This window comes from Dendropsophus ebraccatus, chromosome 4 (genome assembly GCF_027789765.1).
Source record: "Dendropsophus ebraccatus isolate aDenEbr1 chromosome 4, aDenEbr1.pat, whole genome shotgun sequence".
Taxonomy (NCBI): Eukaryota; Metazoa; Chordata; class Amphibia; order Anura; family Hylidae; genus Dendropsophus; species Dendropsophus ebraccatus.
The window spans coordinates 43,206,640-43,229,332 of record NC_091457.1 but is presented as its reverse complement, the minus strand read 5'-3'; the positions used below and the strand labels follow the sequence as shown (position 1 = coordinate 43,229,332).

Genomic DNA, 22,693 nt, shown 5'->3' with positions numbered 1-22,693 from the left:
CATTTTTTTTTCACTTCCTGGATGTCTATTAGCTACCAGTGTGGCAGAACAGCACATATAGGATAACACATTGTATAGACACATCTATATAACTTTTAATGTACTTTGAATAGAAAACAAGTTTTTCTTATCCGGAGTTCCCCTTTATCTGTGGTTACTTGTACATACAGAGATTTCTGTTGAGATGCTGAGTGTATTCTAGTGGTCGATCATACAAATAAACTGAAATCATTTTTGTGATACATCTCATGGCTCTAGATGTGTAACTTAAAGCTCCAAAGCCCCCAAAAGACAATGAGATCTCCTAAGACACCAGGGCCTGGTTACAGCTTATTGTTACACTTTATAGATGGTATGCTACATCTTTTGCATTTTATCTCATGCAGTAACAAAGGAAAGGCAGGTGATGTTAGATAGGGTAGGTGTTGCTCTTGTCAAGAAGCCTGAGTGGTATGTGCCTTCCCAGGGTTCCAAACACACGCCTGTTAAAAATTGGGGTAGATGCAGGTGTATTGTGAGGAACTCAGAGTCCAGCAAGTAATCAAACAGGTGCAAACTTTTACTTGTAACTTCTTAAAGGCAAAGTACAGAATTACTGAGAGCCCTTGTAGTGAGCTGGGTGCTTGCAAATACTTTAAGAGAAATCACTGCCACCCTTACCCTTAGGTATACTGTTTGGAGGACTTGGTATAGATCACTGCTGTGTGCAGGTATACTTGAATAGACTTAGACTTAACTTAGATTTAGCTTGACTGAATAAACTGACTCGGAGGAGACTTGACTGACTGAAAGTAGTGACAGTGAACTGCCTGCAGGGTAGGGAGAGAGATGGGACCTATCCAGACCCTCAGTTACTCAGCTGTGTGGGTTTAAGGAACAAAGTACCTGCATCCATGGGTATGAACATCCTCTTATTGTTGTCCATAGGCACCTAGTGACATAGATCCAGGAACACAGGCCCCACCTAGTGGGTAAAGCTAAACCATCAGGGGAACCCCTAAGAAAATCTAGCGTGTTGCAGCAGAGTTCTTGGCTTATCTAACTGCTGACTCATTTAATGTCATTACAAGTGGGTCCTGGCTCTCAGGCCAGGCCCTAGAAAGCACTAGGAACAATTCTTGTTTACTCTCTCTCTCTCTCTCTCTCTGGAAAACACTCTGACTCAGCTCAGGGATTGGCTCTCAGTCAGTTAAAGACACAGTGGTGGTAGACACTGCAATACATGAGAAAGCACTTGTGCAAAGTAAGGTATAGAATACAGTGACATCTATTGGTAGGAGCACAAACTATGGCCTTCATCAAAGAGCATATAGACATATAACAATACAAAGCTATGCCTGCTATAAAACAGCAGTGGAACACCCATTCTGGGTCACTGCACTATGTCGTACAAGAAACAGGAACATTTGTTTTTGACATAAACTCTGCTCCTTGCATACTTTCCATAGCATCCTACACTATTAAGGGGCATTCATGCATTCCATGCACGATTCGTAAATACAGATGATGCGCCATGGAACGGAGTTCAGAGCTCCTGGCATCATCATTCATGATGATGCCCGGAGCTCCAAAGCAGTTTAAGGCTATGTTTATACAACGTAAAAATAAGGGCAAAATATGTCTGTATTCGGATAAATACAGCTGAAATAATGATCATGTTCTTTATTTCTGGCCGTATTTACCCAAATGCGGCCATATTATGCTCTTATTTTTACGTTATGTGAACATAGCCTTAATCTTCACACTCCTGTACTAATACAGATGCGCAAATGTATCAGTGTCTTTGCCTCATTGGTGTAAAATGCCATGTTACCGTTGATGGTCACGTATACAATGGTATACCCTATTCAACATAGCCTAGGTACAGCTGTAAAATACAAAAAATACCATAGAAGTTATGGCCCTATTCCACGGGCCGTCTAGAGGAGCAAACGAGCGCTCTCAGCTGCCGCTGCTATTCAACGCGGCTGCAGCGCGCGGGTGAGTGCGGGAGGGGCGGCGGGGAGCTGCGGGGGGGGGGGGGGGGCGCTGCCGATGCTTCTATGCAACGGAGCCACGGCAGCAGATTGTTGCTGTATCGGTCGCTTGTTTTTCAACATGTTAAAAAACAAGCGACTGCAACGATCAGCCGACATGAACGATGTCGGCTGATCGTTGCACTCTAGTCCACGGGACGATAATCGTCCATAGCGGCCGATATCAGCCGAATACGCCCGATAATCGTTCCATGGAATAGGGCCTTAACACAATATGGTTTCTGCTCCTGTCATTTTTTGATCATATTTTGTGAATTCATAATCATCAAAGAATTTACAAACATAAAGTAATAAGAAAAAAGTAAGAGAAATCTTCCTTACTTACCAGTTTTCGCTGGCACCACTGGCAGAGTCCGCACATTACAATAGTGATACTCAAGCTGAGGGCGAGGACACCGGAGACTATAATTATCTCACTGGTTGGAGCTCCTGAGGGAAAGAGAGAGATAATGAATGACTAGGGAGAAAAAAAAATTGGGTTGAAATACACAGAAAGTATAACTGACAAGACTACAAACTGGGTCTGAGGAAGAGAAGGAGAAAATGTCAGCAACTGTAAGATCTTGTATCAAGGAAAATGAACGAAAACTGGATAATGCAGGATGCAATGGGGAACACTAACATATTTAACCTTGACATGATTTCTCCGATTGTGATTAAATGGTATAAAAGCGTACTTGAAAATCTGGCACAGAACCTCTATATTACCGTCTTGATAGGACAAGTTTTCATGGCTAATGGCCACTTATTAACCTAAGACGATATTTATAACTGGCTAACTAGGGAGGGCATGAACAGGTTAACAGGGCATGTGTAACACCCTGTGCCCCCTCTGCTTTCTGAATATTTATTAGACAACAGAAGAGGGCAGACATATGGCCGAGAAACACGGTAGCCAGCTGGAAGCCTGTTAGAAAGCAAGAGGCGTGTGACACAACAGCCCCCCTCTGAGTATCTTCCTCTCTTTATATCGCTGTATCTCCCATTTATCTTCCTGCTTCTATCACTCTCTACTCTCATTGCACATATTGCTTTCCTTGTTGTCTCATCCTTCTTGCCATCACTACTTCTCATGCTTTCCACAGGACTGCATAAATATCCCTCCCCCCACCATTAACTATAGAGGGGTACTGGCACAAAGTCAAAATACAGTAACATACAAAGAGCAAAACTATATGAACATTCTTTTTGGGTTGATTGGGTTGCTTTGTCAAAGAATTATTACCAACTATATAAAAAGCCTAAATAACTAACCATCAATACGATGTGATGTGTTCACAAATGATACTGAACATAGTGTTAAGAAGAACGTGTTATAATAATATGTTAATAACAAATTTCATCACTGCTGGTCTCTTCTATTTCCAACTCTATCTCGCATATTTTTATTCCCATCACTTTTCTCTCTCCGACATTTATTTGCACAGCCACCTATAGCCCCCATTACACAGCTATCTATACTCCCCATCACACAGCTATCTATAGTCCCAATCACACTGCTATCTATACTCCCCATCACACTGCTATCTATACTCCCCATCACACAGCTATCTATAGTCCCAATCACACTGCTATCTATACTCCCCATCACACAGCTATCTATACTCCCCATCACACAGCTATCTATACTCCCCATCACACTGCTATCTATACTCCCCATCACACTGCTATCTATACTCCCCATCACACAGCTATCTATACTCCCCATCACACAGCTATCTATACTCCCCATCACACAGCTATCTATACTCCCCATCACACAGCTATCTATAGTCCCAATCACACTGCTATCTATACTCCCCATCACACTGCTATCTATACTCCCCATCACACTGCTATCTATACTCCCCATCACACTGCTATCTATACTCCCCATCACACAGCTATCTATACTCCCCATCACACTGCTATCTATACTCCCCATCACACAGCTACTAGAGATGAGCGAACCGGGTTCGGCTTTGAGTCGATCTGAACCCGAACGTTCAGTATTTGATTAGCTGGGGCTGCTGAACTTGGATAAAGCTCTAAAGTTGTCTGGAAAACATGGATACAGCAAATGACTATATCCATGTTTTCCTCATAGCCTTAGGGCTTTATCCAAGCTCAGCAGCCACCGCTAATCAAATGCCGAAAGTTCGGGTTTCGGATCGACTCGAGCATGCTCGAGGTTTGCTCATCTCTAACAGCTACCTATAGCCCCCATTACACAACTATCTATACTCCCCATCACACAGCTATCTATAGTCCCAATCACACTGCTATCTATAGTCCCCATCACACAGCTATCTATAGTCCCCATCACATTACTATCTATAGTCCCAATCACACTGCTATCTATAGTCCCCATCACACAGCTATCTATAGTCCCATCACACTGCTATCTATAGTCCCCATCACACAGCTATCTATTGTACCAATCACACAGCTATCTATAGTCCCATCATACTGCTATCTATACTCCCCATCACACTGCTATCTATAGAACCCATTACACAGCTATTTATAGACCCTATCACACAGCTATCTATAGTCCCATTACCCTGCTCTCTATTATCCCCATCACACTGCTATCTATAGTCCCCATCACACTGCTATCTATAGACCCCATCACACTGCTATCTATAGACCCCATAGCACAGCTATCTATAGTCCCAATCACTCAGCTATCTATAGACCCCATCACACAGCTATCTATAGTCCCAATTACACCGCTATCTATAGACCCCATCACACTATCTATAGTCCCAGTCACATTACTATCTATAGTCCCCATCACACAGCTATCTATAGTCCCATCACACTGCTATCTATAGTCCCATCACACTGCTATCTATAGACCCCATCACAATCCTATCTATAGTCCCAATCACACAGCTATCTATAGTCCCATTACCCTGCTATCTATAGTCCCAATCACACAGCTATCTATAGTCCCCATTACCCTGCTATCTATAGTCCCCATTACCCTGCTATCTATAGTCCCAATCACACAGCTATCTATAGTCCCCATCACACTGCTATCTATAGTCCCATCACACTGCTATCTATAGTCCCATCACACAGCTATCTATAGTCCCAATTACACCACTATCTATAGACCCCATCACAATATCTACAGTCCCAGTCACATTACTATCTATAGTTCCCATCACACAGCTATCTATAGTCCCATCATACAGCTATCTATAGTCCCATCACACTGCTATCTATAGTCCTAATCACACAGCTATCTATATTCCCCATCACACTGCTATCTATAGTCCCATCACACAGCTATCTATAGTCCCAATTACACCGCTATCTATAGACCCCATCACACTATCTATAGTCCCAGTCACATTACTATCTATAGTCCCATCACATAGTTATCTATAGACCCCATCACACTATCTATAGTCCCAGTCACATTACTATCTATAGTCCCCATCACACAGCTATCTATAGTCCCATCACACAGCTATCTATAGTCCCATCACACTGCTATCTATAGTCCCATGACACAGCTATCTATAGACCCCATCACACCGCTATATATATGCCACACTCTGCTCTCTTTATTCCTCATCTCTCTTTACTCTCTTCATCTTCCATCTTATCATTCTGTTGCTCCCACTTTATTCTACATTCACTCTTCTCCCCCCTCGCTCTTTTCTTCATCTGATCTCTCCATCTCTCTTCTGCTTTGCTCTCTCTGCCCCTTCGCAATCTCCCGCCACGCAGCTCTACTTTTCCATCTTTCATGCTGGTTTCTCCATCTGCCAAGATCCTTCATTCTTCCTTGCTGACCATTGACATAACCTGCTCTTTCACCCTAGTTATCCATAAAACACAACCATATGCTGTGGAGCTGTGCAGGTCTGGATATACACAAGAACTATGACTCTCTGGCAGATCTGCGCAAGGTCTACACACTTATCACTTTTTCCCATTCTGCATTCATGTTCCCTCTCTGTGCTGCACCTCTTCTCTCTCCTCCATGTTTGTCTTCATTCTCACAGTGATCTCCCTCCTCCACTCCTCCCTTGTATTGCAATCTCTCTCCTCCTCACATGTTTATGATGCCTCCCTCCCACTCCTCATCCACTGTCTTCTCTTCTCTATTAATCAATCATTGCCTTTCGGAGCATAGGTTCATACAGTATTTAATGCTATCATATATAAATGTTTCCTCACTCTTGTGCGACACTAAATAGATACAGTAAGTACAGTAAACTTTATAAAAAAAATAAAAAGTATTGCCTTAAAGGTTATTTAATGTTATGTTATTAGAATTACTTCTTTGAAACTGTTTGGAATAAATGGCCAAGAATCTAAGGCAGCTAGTGAGACTATAGCTTGTATCAGTCTATTTTATGTATGTAGGATATTTCATTGATAATACATTGTTATAATTGTTATTTTATAACATAAATATTATGGATATACTGTTTACCAACAATTATTACTACTTAAAGTGTCACTGCCGTTTATTTATTTATTTTTTTTTTTGCAGAAATCAATAGTACAGGCGATTTTAAGAAACTTTGTAATTGGGTTTATTAGTCTAAAAATGCATTTTTATCATGAGAAAGCAGTTTGAAGCTCTCCCCCCTGTCTTCATGGTTTTCTATGGAGAGGGGAGGGGTGGAGGAAGATGAGGCACCAAAAAAGGACAACAAAGAGTTAATTTAAAGCTACATCACCTTTAAAGTCAACACTGACCTCTTTGTCCTCTGAATACTGGCTTTCATACAGCTCCCATTGTGTAATCCTTTGTTCTCTGCTCTCTGCTGACGAATAATCTCCCTCCTCCCCCTTCCCTCTCCATAGATTACATAGGGCGCATCTGATGTAAACCAGTCGAGATTTCCTGATAATGAGCAGTGAATAAGAGAGAGAGAGAGAAGGGAGGGGTACCTAGGGAAACTCTTTTTGAATGCAGATAATGGCATATTTGCCTAATAAACCCATTACAAAGTGGTAAACAGTATATCCACAATATACGACAAAATACGACAGTGGCACTTTAAGCACCATCCAGACAAAAAATGTTCTCTTAAAGCTACACTAACCTGGACCATATTGATCTAGAGATTTATGCAGATTATAAGAGGGAAAAGGGTGTAGACCCAATGAGCTACCATATTGGTTTGACTTATTTTCACCCTTTATCTCACGCCAGGATATGGAAGTCGGAATTGGCTGTTAGAGGGTACTAGTACCTTTCCAAGAGTGTTTTTTTGTGGGTAGTGGCTGGTCCAGTGAGACACTGGTGTTTGACACAAAGTTAAGAGAAAAAGCAGAAGGTGATACATAAATCAGGAAATACAGCACACATTCGCTGTTTAAAGGGAACCACAATATCGCTCAGGGACAGGTAAGCATATGGCGTATTATTATATAGGTAGTGCAGGGACAGCATAGGTGGACAGATCTGAAGTGTGCACGCTGGCTCTTTAAATAGCAGCACCCCCTTCAGACCACACCAAGAACTGCAGCAGGAGAAGAGGCAGCATGGTGGTCACTGAGGACAGCAATTGGGGCACAGACATTAAACTGCCAGTGGTCATGGCTGGGAGTGATATTATGCCAATGGGCAGCAGGCCATATGCCTAAGAGTTCAATGACCTCTCTCTTCTGTAAGGGGAGAGACTAGGCCTAAATGACCTGAGGCCCTGCTGTTCCAGGATCTCAGGGGTGGAGTGTGCAAAGGACAAGATCCGGAGTCAACCATCTTCAAGTTTGATCTACTACAGTAAATAGCTGACTCTGAGCTCAGTTCTTGGGTCTCCAGCTGACAGCTGATTGTGTCGGCACAGACAGACAGACAGTTTTAGTAAAGCTAGTTCAACATAGTGGCTATTTATTTGAATAGGTGTCCATGTAATACATTAATTGTTTGACTTCATGAGAGAGGGAGAGAGAGAGAGAGAGAGGGGGAGAGAGAGAGAGAGAGAGAGATGCTCTTACAGAATGGCCAGTAGCGGATTATAAGAGTTGCGTTTTGGGCGGTAGGCTGGCTATCCTTTCTACTCACAGTGAGGCATGTTCTAAATAGTTCATAAATTTGGACAATTCTGTCAAAACAAACAAAACCTTCACTTATACATTCATAAGAAATAAAACTATGCTTTACGTAAGAATGATTAAAATTTGTTCAGATAATCGCTTTACTTTCTATTCATCCCATTTGATTTGCGTCCATTCTGTAGTGTGTAGCCTTTTAAATCTTTGGTCTCATTAATACTCTGAGAAATCCCTTACATGCGCACCTTTCCCTGCCTGCTGAGTGAAATGTGTTTAATCAAATACACTACGCAGCAGACAGTGCGAGAACAGGAGGAACCTGAGCTCCTGCCTAAACACTACTGCACGGCAACTTTAAAAAAAGACAAAACAACTGCAGGATACAGGGAACGGCTCATTTTTAGACCAAGCTCTCTAGTTTCTACTAACAATCAAGACTCTATTATAGAAATGATCTCTTCTTGTCGGCACATAATCAGACTGCGGCTTTCACAAGTTTGAAACTGTACAATCAAACCCGATTAACAATGGTGCCTCCTACTGTTCAAAAAGAAGTGAACTTCCTTTGACATACTATTGTTTAGTTATGATCCAAAGCCTCGGCACATGCTAGGAGGGTGGCCTAATAAATGCAGAATATGCCCATAAACAAACCCATTCCATTAACACTATTGTTTTCTACTGTATATTGCGTGCACCCACCATAGCGTCTACTGTGCTCCCTCACTTATATATAATGAGCAATTCAAGCACCTTCACTAAAACCTGTCCCTGCGGGACACAAGTATAATGGCACCAGAAAACCTAATACACTGACACATATATACAAAACACGTATTGCATTAACCTGAGAACAATGGTCATCCCATAGTGCTATGTCTGCTAAACCGCATTAGCACCCACCACTCTCAAAAAACTAAGAGATTACATGGCCCATAGAAGTCTATCGAGAAGGCGGGCAGTGTGTTTGAGTGTGTGGGAAGGGGGGTGGGTGGTGTTGGTTGAGTAAGGGAAAGTGCAGGAAGAAACACAGAGAATTGTGTCTCACAGGCTTGTATCGCAGAAAGTGCTGTTTACAGGATAGACTGCTCAAATACTGCTCTATAATGTTCCCTATGCTGCTGTTACTTGATCCCCTGCTTTTGTGTATATGTAGTGTATGGGAGTCCTCACAGAAGCTAGTTTTCATCCACTTTGGAGTCCAGCTCATCGAAATTTGACACAGTGATGGAGTCAGTAAAAAACTGCTATAGACTGGTTATATAATAGGCAGAAATAGAGCTAGTCCTCATGTATTGTACACATGAGGACAAGTAATCCAAAATGACACTTTAAGCATGTCACCAACACAGAGAACAAGTGGAAGCTCTATGTGTTGTACTGAATGGGGAGTGGAAGTTCCAGCATCCTGAGATGTGGTCATGATAGGGTGTAGTATTCAGTGTGCGTCACCCTTCAGTGACACTGTCCAACATTGAATAAATGTGTTTTTGTACAGAAAAGAAGAAATGGGCAACATTGACAAAGGTAATTTGGCAATATGCAAAGCAGTTCTTACTGATGGTGCCGAGAATAGCACCTATGAAAACGAGGGACACAGTATGAAACATAATCGTTTCCTTTGACAGTGGAATTTTAAACTCTGTTGTGTTGCTAAATCCTCACTTCTATCAGTGGCCTGCTGTAGCCTACAGTTGACTATGGACTATAGCTTGTTAAATTGCTAGCAAGTAAGCTGCTAAAAAAATAAAATCACATTTGCTATTTCCTTTTGGACTCCTTCCTTTACATTCTAATCATTGTACATATAATTAATTAGTAATTAATAAGTAATAACTATATTAATAATATTTAGGGTGTTGCTGATTTCTTAAATTTCACTAAAGCAAGGGATAGTGCACCAATAAACACCCTCTCAGGAAATCTTATGTCCAAAAATGTTCATCTAGAATAAAAAACCAAATTACTTCTCTGTACTTTTTATTATCTTAATTTAATTCCAGGCTGAATACTACATTAATTTTAATATAAGAGAGAGAAGACTTGAATTAAAATAGCTCTTCTTCCTTAGTAAGAAAGGGAATGAGAGAAATAGAGCTGGAAAAATAAAGAATGAAAGTGATATTGTGAAATAACTTGAATATCTTACACCAGCAGGGAAATAAAGGCAATCTGTGTACCTGTGATCACAGCAGCATCAGCATTCGAATGAGCAATGTGTCCCTGCAGAGAGGAGGGGGATAAGGGCAAAGTGTAATGTGAATGTGAAAGTAGATCCTTATTAGACTGAATTTGGAGTCAGTGGGTGTCTCCATTATCAGGCGGCTTCTAATTATCAGATAACCTACATGAATAAATCAGATACATGAGGCTTGGGGCTTGTGTAAAACAGGAAAGGGCCATTAAATACTTGCTTGTTGGCTGATTTGATCTTTTTTGAGTCATTTAAATTATCACTATTAGTTGCACACCACATGTGTAAACACCCGATGTTAGGCCACCTGTGAGGAATTTAATAGGCCACAAAATTGATCAAGCCTTGTAAAGGCCGAGCAAAGGAGCATTGATCACCAAGATCAAGTCGGCCTAGGTGAAAAGGCCCACTGCTTTGCTCCGCAAAAGTCCTGTTCATAAGGACCTAAGAACACTTTAAATATATTTTTCCCCTTTCAGATAAATATTTATATCATAATCAGAAGAGACTTCTCCATCAATTTGGTTTATATAAATTCCTACTCGCTTGACTAATACAAACTACGCTACAAAAAACTCTGAATGAATGAATAAATCAGGTATATGGCTAGTTTATCGTATCCAGTCATTTGGCTCAAACGTCAGACCGCCTGATTAGACTGGACATTGTCCACCAGATTGATGGCATGGTTGGGCCCATGCATACAGTAATTCGCAGCCAGTTAGGTATAAAATGACCTAATTACACACAAACTCATAGAGTGTAACAAGGGTTATTGATGTCTCAACTATCAACTATATCCAATACAATGAAAAATGACAGGCATTTACTCTGGGACAGAAAAACAATTAAACAGCCCAAGTCAATTATACAATATACATCACAAGACTCTGCGGAAGACTAGACTTTTATTGGTAAGACATTTGATTTTCTATATAATTCTAAATGGTGCTTTAAATCCTGTACTATATCCCTTTAAAAGAACCTTTATTATTCCTAGATCCATATCTACTCTGTTCATTATGTAAACATATCATCCTTTCACTACAAGTCCTACATCGAAGCAGGGGCCTAAAATAGAAAGAAGAAAGCAACATGAGTGAAGGGTCAACTATGTGAGAGTCAATAGTGTGTTAACAAAATATTGGCACTGATAGAGGCAATAATTGATTTTAGTAACAACAGCTGGGATAATGTAATTATATCTTATTGATCACTATTAATTCTGTATCTCAATGCTACCTCAGACATGCCAGCACTTTAATAGGGTTGAATATATGTAAGATTTGCTCTCATTCTAGACCTTAACTAAAACCAGAAAGATATTGAAATTCGATTTGCCGCTCATCAGAGAAAACTATTTTATTTCGTAGTCGATAATTCCTGAGTAGTGTTGAGCAAGCCTGCTCTATATCGAGCACAGTGCTCGATCGATCATTGGTTTCCACTGCTCTACCAATGCTCGACCAAACACCTTAAAGTGCTCGGTTAAAAAGAAAAAAGGTTGTTCAAAGCCAATCAACAAGCTTTGGGGCTGTAGAAATACATAATGCATTTCCACAGCCATTACCCATTGCAGGGTAATTATACTTACCATCCTGAGCTCCTGATGTGTGGCGCCTTCTCCTTCATACACGTAACTCCTGGGGCCAGACGGTAACTTTCAAAGGTTTTTAGGTAAACCAGAAACCCGGCACTGCCGCACAGGAGGAACCTGGTTAAAAGTTCGAGTCTAATAGGATGCGTAACTCAAGATGAGCAATAGAGCATTGAAAAATACTCAAGTAAATAGCATTTAAGTGCTCGCTCAACACTTGCTGGCTCTATGAAGCTATGATATAACACTGTAATGCCATAAACACTTCTGAAATAAATGAGCCTTAAACAAGAACTCAGCAGCAGATAAAGATAGTCATTTTCAGCCAAAAAAACATAAACCTTCCCACTACCAAGTATTAATTAATGGGCAACCCTATTTCAGAGAGCTGAGGGTCCATAGTAAATTACATTTACAAGGGTTAGTCCACTCCAGGTAGAAATCAGAGAGGCTTTTAAAGAGGTAATCCAAGACAAGGATATACTACGGCACTACTTACTCAGGTATGTAGCTTCACAGCAACAAAGCTTCCAGATGATGGCTGTTGTCTTGAGTTACCACTTATTCACTATGCTATACTCGTTCACTATGTAGAATATATAGATGCGGCACTCACTTGTATATAATCCAAAAGAATTTTTATTCCATCACATACAGTTGCGGGATGGAGACTCAAAGATTAAAGGGCCCTTTGAGCATCTATCCCACGACTGTATGTGAATGCATCCATATATTCTATATTTAGAGTTTAAAGACGACCTGTGACATCTTTAGCTTATATCATGCAGATTTAGCCTCTAAGGATTTATACATTAAAGCTCCTCTTTCGCTCCCCTAGCAAATGGTAGCATCAGCACCAGATATGCTTGTATTGGTATGGACCACCAACAGGGCCATTAACCCAATGGCAACTAAATAGCAGTACCTGTTCCATGGAAAGTCTATGGGATTGTAAGACTGTATCTTTGTCCATAGACTGCTAAGGGGATGAAAACTTCTGCTCAGATGTCAATGGGACATTAACCTGAGCAGCCAGGTGACCACCCAGTTGGCCATTGTCTCACCATAACGTAACCTCTATCCAGAGGGATCCCTCGTGATCTTGACAACAGGAACCAAGTCCCAAGTCTCCTCTCAAAATGGAGGGGCATTGCACATTGCTACTCTTTTCATATTCTATGGGAGCTGCAGTAGACAGCCAAGTGCTATGCTTAGCTATCTCTAGGTTCTTTCATAAAAAATAAATGTAGTGGTGATGCACATGTGTTACTGACTGCTTCCCTATTGTGATGGGAGACTCAGGTCCTCATTCTCTCCTCTGTATAGATGATAAGTTGTTATGGCATGACAACCCTTTTAAATGAGCATCTGTACATTTAACTATTTTGAGATAGGTAAGATGGGTTGGGAGCTTAGACCCTCATTTATGAAATAAATTTATAAAATCAAAAGAGAACTGGTCCTAGTCCTAACATACCTAGTGTCAATGGAGACGTGGCCTTGCATTCAATTCTATATGAATTTTACATTTATTACCCCAATGGATGGTACAAGGCAGCTTACTCTATTGAACTCAGTAAGTATGTATGCAGGTTGCTGCTGTCTTTCTCCTGCAGAATTATGAACCTTTTCTTTTCAATAAAATTGGGGATAATGTTTACCTCTGAACATGGCTGATCTCACAAATAACTAATTTCAACAGCGATGACTATAAATTGTAGTTCAATATCTTAATACTGCAATTTAGAAACAAGTGTTGAGTGAAACACTGCGCAAGTAAACCAGGCCTATCCAGGCCACCAGCTGTGAACAACTGCCGACGATGACCCAAAGACTAAGACAACATAAAAAATGAATGAATCTGTCATATAGCATTGTTTTTTCATCATACATGCTGCAACGGAAACCTGGCAAATGAATGGGAACAGCTGTTCCTGTAATTTCAGGTGGGCCTCACTATTAAGGCAATATATTCAGTGAGATGTAGAACCATATGTCAGTAGGCTGCCAATAAAGTGTGAGATTTATAAACTCCTTACCCGACTGTATAGCCACTCAGGCGTGTTGGTCACCTAGAAGTGACATCATAGTATGGATGAAAACTGACATATGTTCATCAAGGTCAACTAAAGGAGGGTAGAGGACATGGATGAAAGGAATGAGAGGATGGAACATTGTTGAATTCCCCCCCCCCCTCCTATTGATTCAAAGATTCTATATGTTACAGCCAATCTGCCCTGCGGGAGAAAATATTCTTCCCTACCCCATTTGGTGGAAGGAAAGGTAAAACAAAGATTCTATAAATTCACAAGTAGGTTTAAATTATTCTGTTTCACATGATAGAGGTTGTTTTTTGCTTACACTAAAGACTGAAGACCATGAAGGCTTGTTAGGTGGGACCCAATGGGAAAATAGGTGGGCCTGAGAGATAGACTTGGGATGCATAACCTTTTCTTGTCTGAGGGCTAAATTGTCAGATTTAACCAATTGCAAGTACCACAATAAAAATTAAAGGGGTATCACCATCTGATATATTTATGGGATATCAAAAACATATGGCTCGAAAGTCCCATAGGCACTGATAACACTTACAAGACTCCTATCAATCTTAAGAATGGGAGTCCTCCCATATCACTCTCATTTACACTACAAAAAAGAATGAAACCATGCATGCTACTCTTTCTTTAGTTTTTTTGTTTTTGAGTCACTAAGACAGCTGAATGCATGGCCACCTATTAACTCCAATTATTCTGGAGAACCCCATTCTGCCAATATATGATGGTCCCACAGTTACCAACCACCAGTACTTACCTATGTCTGCTCCCGTGTTACTCATCTTGCCCCTGAAAATTCATGTGAGCATCCAAAATCCAGTATGTCTGTGACCAGATGGTTGGGGGCTACACACAATGGTATCATGGGTGGCATGTGGCCCCCCCTCGGTGCACAGGTTGCTGTCCCTGAGCAGACCTTTCAATAAGTAGAAAACAAATTGGAAAAACATAGTACAAACTGGAAACTACGGTATATAGTACATACATTACGTATAAATCTGGAGCCACAATATTATAAAGAACATAGGCAAATTGCTAAAGCTCTAAATTGAGCTGATTTATCTAAAGGAACTAAACAGACATCCTGAAGGGAAACCTACTTTTTCAATATAACATATAGCAGGACTCCAAAATAATAAAAAGATCTTCTGAAAGGATGAAGCTGCGATTTCTCCTATGTCTATTAGGTATTCCGGGAGGACAGACGAGAAGAGGTGAAGAAGGTATTCCATAATAAGCAATGAAGAGGAAGCATTTAGTCATGCAACATCTCCTTTACGATGATTAGTATGCAACGTGAGTGTGTGAAGCCTTTCTATCGGAAGCACGGGTGATAAAACTATCGCTTCAGAGTACATGTCTTCAATCTGTGAAGAGTGTAATAAGGACTAAATTACAAGATGTGTGATAGGAAAAAAATACAGTTATGGTCTTTTTAATATGGGTGCTTTAGTATGTGATAGATATTAGGTAGAGTGAGTCCATTTCTTTAATCATGCCTATGGCTATAGGTCATTTAACCGATTTTTGGCCAAGAAAATGGAAAAGAGGATTATGTAGTCTAGATAAGCAATAAGGAGTACTAATCGTGAATATATATATATACTATTAATATAATAATTACTTTTTATAGTGCAATCCTGTACTAAGAATAGACCTGTATCTGACTCTGCTTCCACTGAACTAAATGTCCCATATAATCCCAAGCTTCCTGTACTTGCCAATAGATTATCCGCATATAGTAGTTGCATTGTAGTTGTATTGCCACTGACATGTCTACAACAATATTAGTTTAAGTATTGCATTGCGATGGCAAAACCCGATGACTATACAGAAATGAGCAGCACTACATAGCTGCTGCTTACTCCTCTGTGCAGAACCCGCCTATTGCAAATTGCTTTTGAGAAAGTTCCTTTTCCTGTGCGATGCTGATGGGTTGGCTGACATGGATGACATTTTTTAAGAGGTTCAGCAGCTGCAGTATATTATACAGCTCTGTGTCCCTGTGTCTCTGTGTCAAAACAACAAAATCAACCCTTCTTATGTTGCAGAGCTTACTGAATAGGGGGAATGAGTCTCATATAAGTCCATTTAGAAAGCACCGGGGTCTCTCTCTTTAGGGTTAATGCCCACGTATCAGATATGGATATTTCATGTGCCTATCTGTGTGTAATATCCATTGGGGATTATATGGTGCTGCGTTGATCAATTTCTGCTCTGGGATGTGGGATGATTCTATTGAATTTAATTGGGAAGAAAAACTGAGCAGAGCGGTTGTGCAAAGTTAGGGCACAGATACTCCAGTTTGGCACGGGCTTCAAGTTTAAAAGTATTTTTTTTAGGACAATAACTGCATGACCTGCCGAACAGATCGCAGGACAGAGCTTGGATTAAAAGCAGCTATCCAAAGGTACAAGTGGTTTGGGGGGGTCAGATTGTGGGTACAATCGCAGATCAAGTAATAGCGGCCAGTAAAAAACTGACATGTCAGTTGTTTGCGGCGCTGCGAGAGATCCCCGCCAGATCGTATACTGTGTATATACGCTCCGGCCGGGATTCCTTGGTAGCAATGGACATATATTTCTGGATAAACTACGGCCATTGTACAATGGACGTGGTTTTACGATAATATACGGTGTGAACATAGCCTGAGGCTGTATTAGACGGTACAAGCCGCGTAATCAAGCAGGATCTGTTAGCTCAGCACTCTCTTACAGAGCCTATTACACAGCTCGATAATCATAGGGCCCGGCTGTTAATGAGCTGTTGGCTGAACATCTCCTATTACACGGGAATATGTGCAGCCAACAGCAAATTATTTTTTTCATAGGCCAGAACTGAGCGATCAGCCGAGTGATCGCTGGCCTTGTTATCATTATACTTGGCGGATCATCGGTCCATGTAATAGGGACTTTACCTGTATCTGCAGGTGTAGATAATCCCTTGGGGTATGTATACATGATGTGGATACATTGCAGATTTGTTGCGCATTTTTACTTTCTTATTGACGATAATTAGGAAAATCTGCAACAAATCTGGAGCAAACCTGCAATGTTAACATACCCATAAGATTAAAAACATAACAGTAAGCTCCCTTTTCCAATCTCCTACCTTTTTTATGCCCATAACCTAGTCTCTGCTCATTGGTCTCTTAAAACTGACATATTACATAAACTGACATGTCAACACTGGAGGCTAAAATAATAGCAGGGGTAATACCTTTTTTTTTATTTTTTATTTTAAGCAATACACAGAAGTGAAATCTGCAATAGATCTTCATTAGAGATGAGCGAAGCAGCCGGAAATTTGTTTCGTGGGCTTCGTGAATTTTGGGTCAAATTTATTTTTCAAATATTCACGAATTGAATCTTAACAAATTTCAATCAAACAGCCAAACTATAGTAGCTATAGTACTGGGACTTTTACAGAAGGACAAATTTGTTAATGCATGTTCAAAAATTGGAAAAATCATAATTTAAAAAAATGCCAATCAGCCAGTAAATCATCCAATCTAAGGAAACCCAACTTGTATAACACCGTAGGAGTGGAGTGTTAGCACTGATTATGCAAAGCGCACACTCAGTTCAGTAATGAAGCCCAACTTGCATAACACAGTAGGAGTGGAGTGCAACGACTGATTATGTAAGACGAATTTGGATCCGCCGGATTCGCTTCGCTCATCTCTAATCTTCATCAGTTGCTGCAGATTTGCCACTGTCGACAATCCATTATGTGTGAACTACCTCTTAAGGGTGTGTTCACACTGTAAAGTTTTTAATTGCAATTAATAAAGCCACAGCCAGGAACAGATTATAAATGGAGGACAGATAATTAAGGAAACACTGAGATTTCTCCTCTTTTCTCAAATCTATTCCTGGCTTTGTTTTCATTAATTGCAATTAAAAACCTGAATGTGTGAGCACACCATTAGGGCTATTTACATGGACTGCTTAGCGGCTGAACAAATGTATGCAGGAATGTTCACGCCAAATAATTGACCTGTGTAAAGACCTAGAAGAACCAGAACCTCTTTGGCTGATCTTGTATCATTGTAAGTTGGCTGCACATCTTCACATTTAGGCTATGTTCACATTGCGAATGAATCCGTCCATAGTGCGAACCGTATCGCTTGAAAGTATATGATATACGCCTGCACAATGCACACTACGTATGAGCTTATGGCCGGATCGTATACGGCGCCGTGAAAAATGAACAAGACCATTGTTTGAGGACGGAAATGTTGAAACTCACGGCCGTGGATTTCCATGCGGTCCCGTACAAAGTACTTATTTCAGCCAAATTAAACTTGATTTTTCGATCCAAAAGGTTCTGTGTGGTTTACGGGGCTGGGCGAAGATTTCCAAGTAAATGACCTGCCTCAGATCGCTTCGAAAAAAAGCTAGGGAAGCATAACTGTACTACGGGCGTATGTTCGCGGTTCGTACGCATCCGGCCGCATGTCTTTTTTTCCCACGCCCGTAGTTTCAGCCGCACATGTACGGCGGCGTACGATCTACGGACGGATTCATACGCAGTGTGAACATAGCCTTAAAGAGGACTGTGCAACCGAAAATGATCAAAGTCCAAGGACGCATAAATGATCCAGCGCATGTCTGCACAGCTATTAAGCCATGTAAAGGCTCTTAAACACAATCAGATCTGCTAGATCAGTGCTTATTTACAGGCCTAGTTTGGCCCCTGTAACAAGGCCTTTAGTCTTCAGCAGCTGAAGTGTGTACTGTATGGAATGAGTGATGTATTAGACTTTCTAGGATCAGTATAAATCTACTCAGTCTACAGCCTTGTGCTTTAATATGAAAGCGTAATAAAATCCACGGCACTCAATATTATGCAGAAGTGATAGTTTACTTTACAGTGATAGACACATAGTGTATACTCCGACCAATATGAAATACTATGCAGTGGAGACTCCACCAGACTCCTGACAGACTGACTATCGTGAGATCCATTAGCCTGAGGAAGGTCCGGGAAGGGCCGAAAGCTTGCTTTATATTTATGATCTCCACTGTATAGTATTTCATATTGGTCGGAGTATACACTAAGGGGGGCATTTATTAAGTGTTTTTAAAAATGCCCCCGCAGCTGCGGCGCTACGGAGATTTATGTAGAGGCGGACTGCCTCTACATAAATCCTGTGCGCGCCGGTGCGCACCGCCGAAAACCTACGCCAGCTGAGGACTGGAGTAGGTTTTCGGCGGAACGGATGGTAAATCACACGGACTCTGAGTCCACGCCCTCTATTCCGCCCACTACACGCCCCCTTTCCGCCCCCCTGGCGTACTCGGCGGAAAGTGCAGATTTGCGAATATTTTATTCGCAAATCGGCCATTTGCGTATAAAAAAATACGCAAATTGGCACTTTCCGCCGAAAATCATCCGTTCGCAGGATGATACATGTGGCCCTATGTGTCTATCACTGTAAAATAAACTATCACTTTTGCGTAATATTGAGTGCCGTGGATTTTATTATGCTTTGGTATGCATGGTTAAAGAACTACAACCCACTGAGCACCAACCAGCGAGAGGTGTGCAGCACTGATCTAAACCCTGTGCTTTAATATGGTCACGTAATTCCTCCGAGACTGCGGATATTATTATCACTTACAGTCAGGGGGATATTATCCCATATATTATACCAACATAACATTGGGAAATATTAAATCTATATATGCCGTCTTGATATAGCCTTGGTCTCTGATAGATGTTAACAACCCTTGCAATTATTATTTTGCTGGGACCAGACATGAGCCAAGAAATACAGTTGTTAGCGGATGTGATGTCTGATGAAGCCGCTAATAATATCTATATAAACGCTACAATTATCCAGCACTCTGGCGGAGTCTACACCGATTCTCATACTTCACACACTGACCAGCACAATACATCAGTTCTTTGTATTACAACACTGCATTAAGCCCCTTATTATCATTTATCTACCGAATGTTTTTAAATCAATTGGAAAGGTTTCTATATACACTTCAATTGCTGCGCTCCTCTCATCATAATACATTTGTGTTGCCTGGAGATTCTCCTGTGTGCATTTGATTAAAAAAGGGATTCATTGTAGAACATTGTGCCTGTCCTCTGTTATATTGTAGTGTGCTGAGTGTAGGAATGAACGCTTCTATTTTTATATCTGTATATCCTACAAATCCCCTACAAATCCCACTACATCTCTTGTCATATGTAGAGAGCAAACAGCAAATTGTCATCTATGGCTGTGTTCACATAGCAGGGGTAACAAGCAAAATATGTGTTAATGCATACTGCCAGAATTCTACATTCATATGGTGGTGACGCATAAATGAGAAAAACTATTGTAGTCTTCTAGAACTTCTCTCCTAGAAGCCAAGAGTTCAGCACTAGAAGAAATTTTGATCCATACAATGGAACCTCTGTCAGAACTAAATAACTGCAAAATGGCATGTAGGGATGGTCCGAACCGAGTTCGGTTCGGGTTCGTACCAACCCAAACTCTTGGTAATGATTCCCGCTGTCTGCCCGCTCTGTGCAGCGGGCGGATCCAGCGGGAGGACCGCCTGGAAAACTGGGATACAGCCATAGCCATAGGCTTTATCCCAGTTTTCCAGGCGGTCCTCCCGCTGTATCCACCTGCTCCATGGAGCGGGCAGACAGCGGGAATCTGATGCTGAGCGTTCGGGTTCATACGAACCCGAACCTCGGAGGGTTCGGACCATCCCTAATGACATGCATACATGAGCAAACCTTGAGCATGCTTGGGTTCGTCCAAGTTCAAGATCCAGCATTTCATTTCCGGGGTTAAAGAAGATCAATGCACCCCTAGGGAATCCTGGAAAACATACATCCAGCCCATGACCTATGACTGTATCCATGTTTTTCGGACAGCCATAGGGCAGCATCCAACTTCTTCAGCCACCGGTATCAAATGCCGCACTCTCAGGTTCCGATGAACCCAAGCATGCTCAAGGTTCGCTCATTTCTAGTGGTGTGCATAATGTTTCTATCTTGCAGACGTTACACAATCATATACTTGTGTGTCTGAGACCTAAGACTAAGTGCAATGATTTGCTGTATGTACCTTAGTCAGTAGATGTCAGTAGTAGTGTAACAATATTCATCTAATTTTCATGATTTCACTTAACAGCATAATAAGAGGTCAGCTCTCCTCTAGAAGGAAGATGGACGTCTCATAGAGTTAAACCCTAGAGCTAAGTCAAAGGTCAATCACTAACCAACCATTAACCTCTTCTGTACTGACAAGGTGCAAAAGCCCTAAAGCATTTGTCTGTTCCTTCTGGAGGCGATTCCAGTTTGCATGATAATTCCTTATCATATTTAAAGGCTTTGGGTTAGACATTGACTGCCAGGAACCTACATCCAATAGGTATCACTAGATAGAAAGCTGTCTCCTTCAGAACAAAATATAAGTTTCATACCTTTTTTTCTCTAGGGAGCATTGTCTGTACTGTAAGACTTCATACACTAGCTGGTGGTCTCCCCAAGGGAAAACATTAACCTGCAATAGCTACATCAAATGTCTCTGGCCTAGACAACCAGTATTCTGCTCTTTTCTGAGGACAGACAAGAACCCCAAAAGAGTCGTCTACAGATGAAGATACTGGTTTGGCTGATATTTGCAGTTACCTATAAGTAGCACTAGAGGCAGTTTTCTTCCTTCTAGAGAAGAGTTCATTTGCATACCCCCCCCGGTGAGCACTGTCTGGCCAGATGGCAGTTCTCACTAAAAGAAACAGTAACAAACCTAGAGCTACCAAGATCAGGCAAGTTAAAGCAAGCCAAAACTATGGTTATATGTTTCATGTCACTAGTATTTTGGGTTGAAAAGAAAACTTAAGACCTATAGGCAGACTGGAATAAATGTTCCGATTCGTAGCCCTTCCTTTTGATAAGTCCTGATAAACCTGACACTTGACACATAAGAGGAGACAGCAGTTCTAACCCTTGGGTCATTCTCTTAGGTTAGTATAATATACTGCCACTAGGAATTGTCTGTCCTTGTTGGCTGCAGAACAGTGAAACGTCTATATAAAGTGTCTCAGACCAGTGATAAACTTTCAGTAGTGTTTCTTGTAAGCCTTTAATAGAAAAATGCTATATACTGACATCCAATACTGGGTCTTGATTGACAAATGCTAACCCTTTAAATACTTCTTAATAGAGGTGTTAGGATATGTGGAAAGCTATAGGAATGATCAAGCATCCATTGAAGACAAATAAAAAAGCACAATAAAATGTAAGAATAAAGCTCTCTCCGTATTAGTCTGTGCCTCACGAATCAAACATCCGGTGGTCCTGTCCCCATACCAAGCACCACAGGAGAAAATTAACAATTCCACTTCTTAAGATGTACCGCCAACTAATGGAGTAATTAGTGTAGGAAACGTTCCTTGTGATGACTTAGGTGGGCGATTTACTAGATGAGATTTTTTTATAGTGTTACTTTGTTATTTTTATTAAACAATTCATTGCACTCCCATAGAAAAGGAGCTTTGCCAATACAAAGGACCAATAGAGCAGAATTCTTTCACGCAGAGCTCTTTTCTTTATTCTGGAAAATCTTTAACTGAAACCATGCCTAGTAAATGTCACAGACTCGGAGGTATACCGTCCCACTATATATGCGCTTCAAAATGCTATTCGGGCAAACAAGACAATCATGTTACTGTTTAGGTGTTTGACTCATCTTGTTTTCATATTTTAATGCTTCACCATCTGGCTATACGCTAAAAGAGGAGGATGACCTATTTTGACAGCTTATTCTAGTTAAATGCAAGTATTC

General features: G+C 41.0%; 1 protein-coding gene across 6 annotated transcripts in view; it reads right to left on the bottom strand.

The window, feature by feature from the left end:
• SYT7 (synaptotagmin 7) overlaps window positions 1–22,693 on the bottom strand; it is a 289,629-nt gene that overhangs the window by 166,809 nt on the left and 100,127 nt on the right. For all 6 annotated transcript variants that reach the window (XM_069965682.1, XM_069965683.1, XM_069965687.1 and 3 more), the window contains exon 2: window positions 2,362–2,465. In XM_069965682.1, coding sequence (XP_069821783.1) covers window positions 2,362–2,465 — 104 coding nt within the window. The remainder of the gene's footprint in view (window positions 1–2,361; window positions 2,466–22,693) is intronic.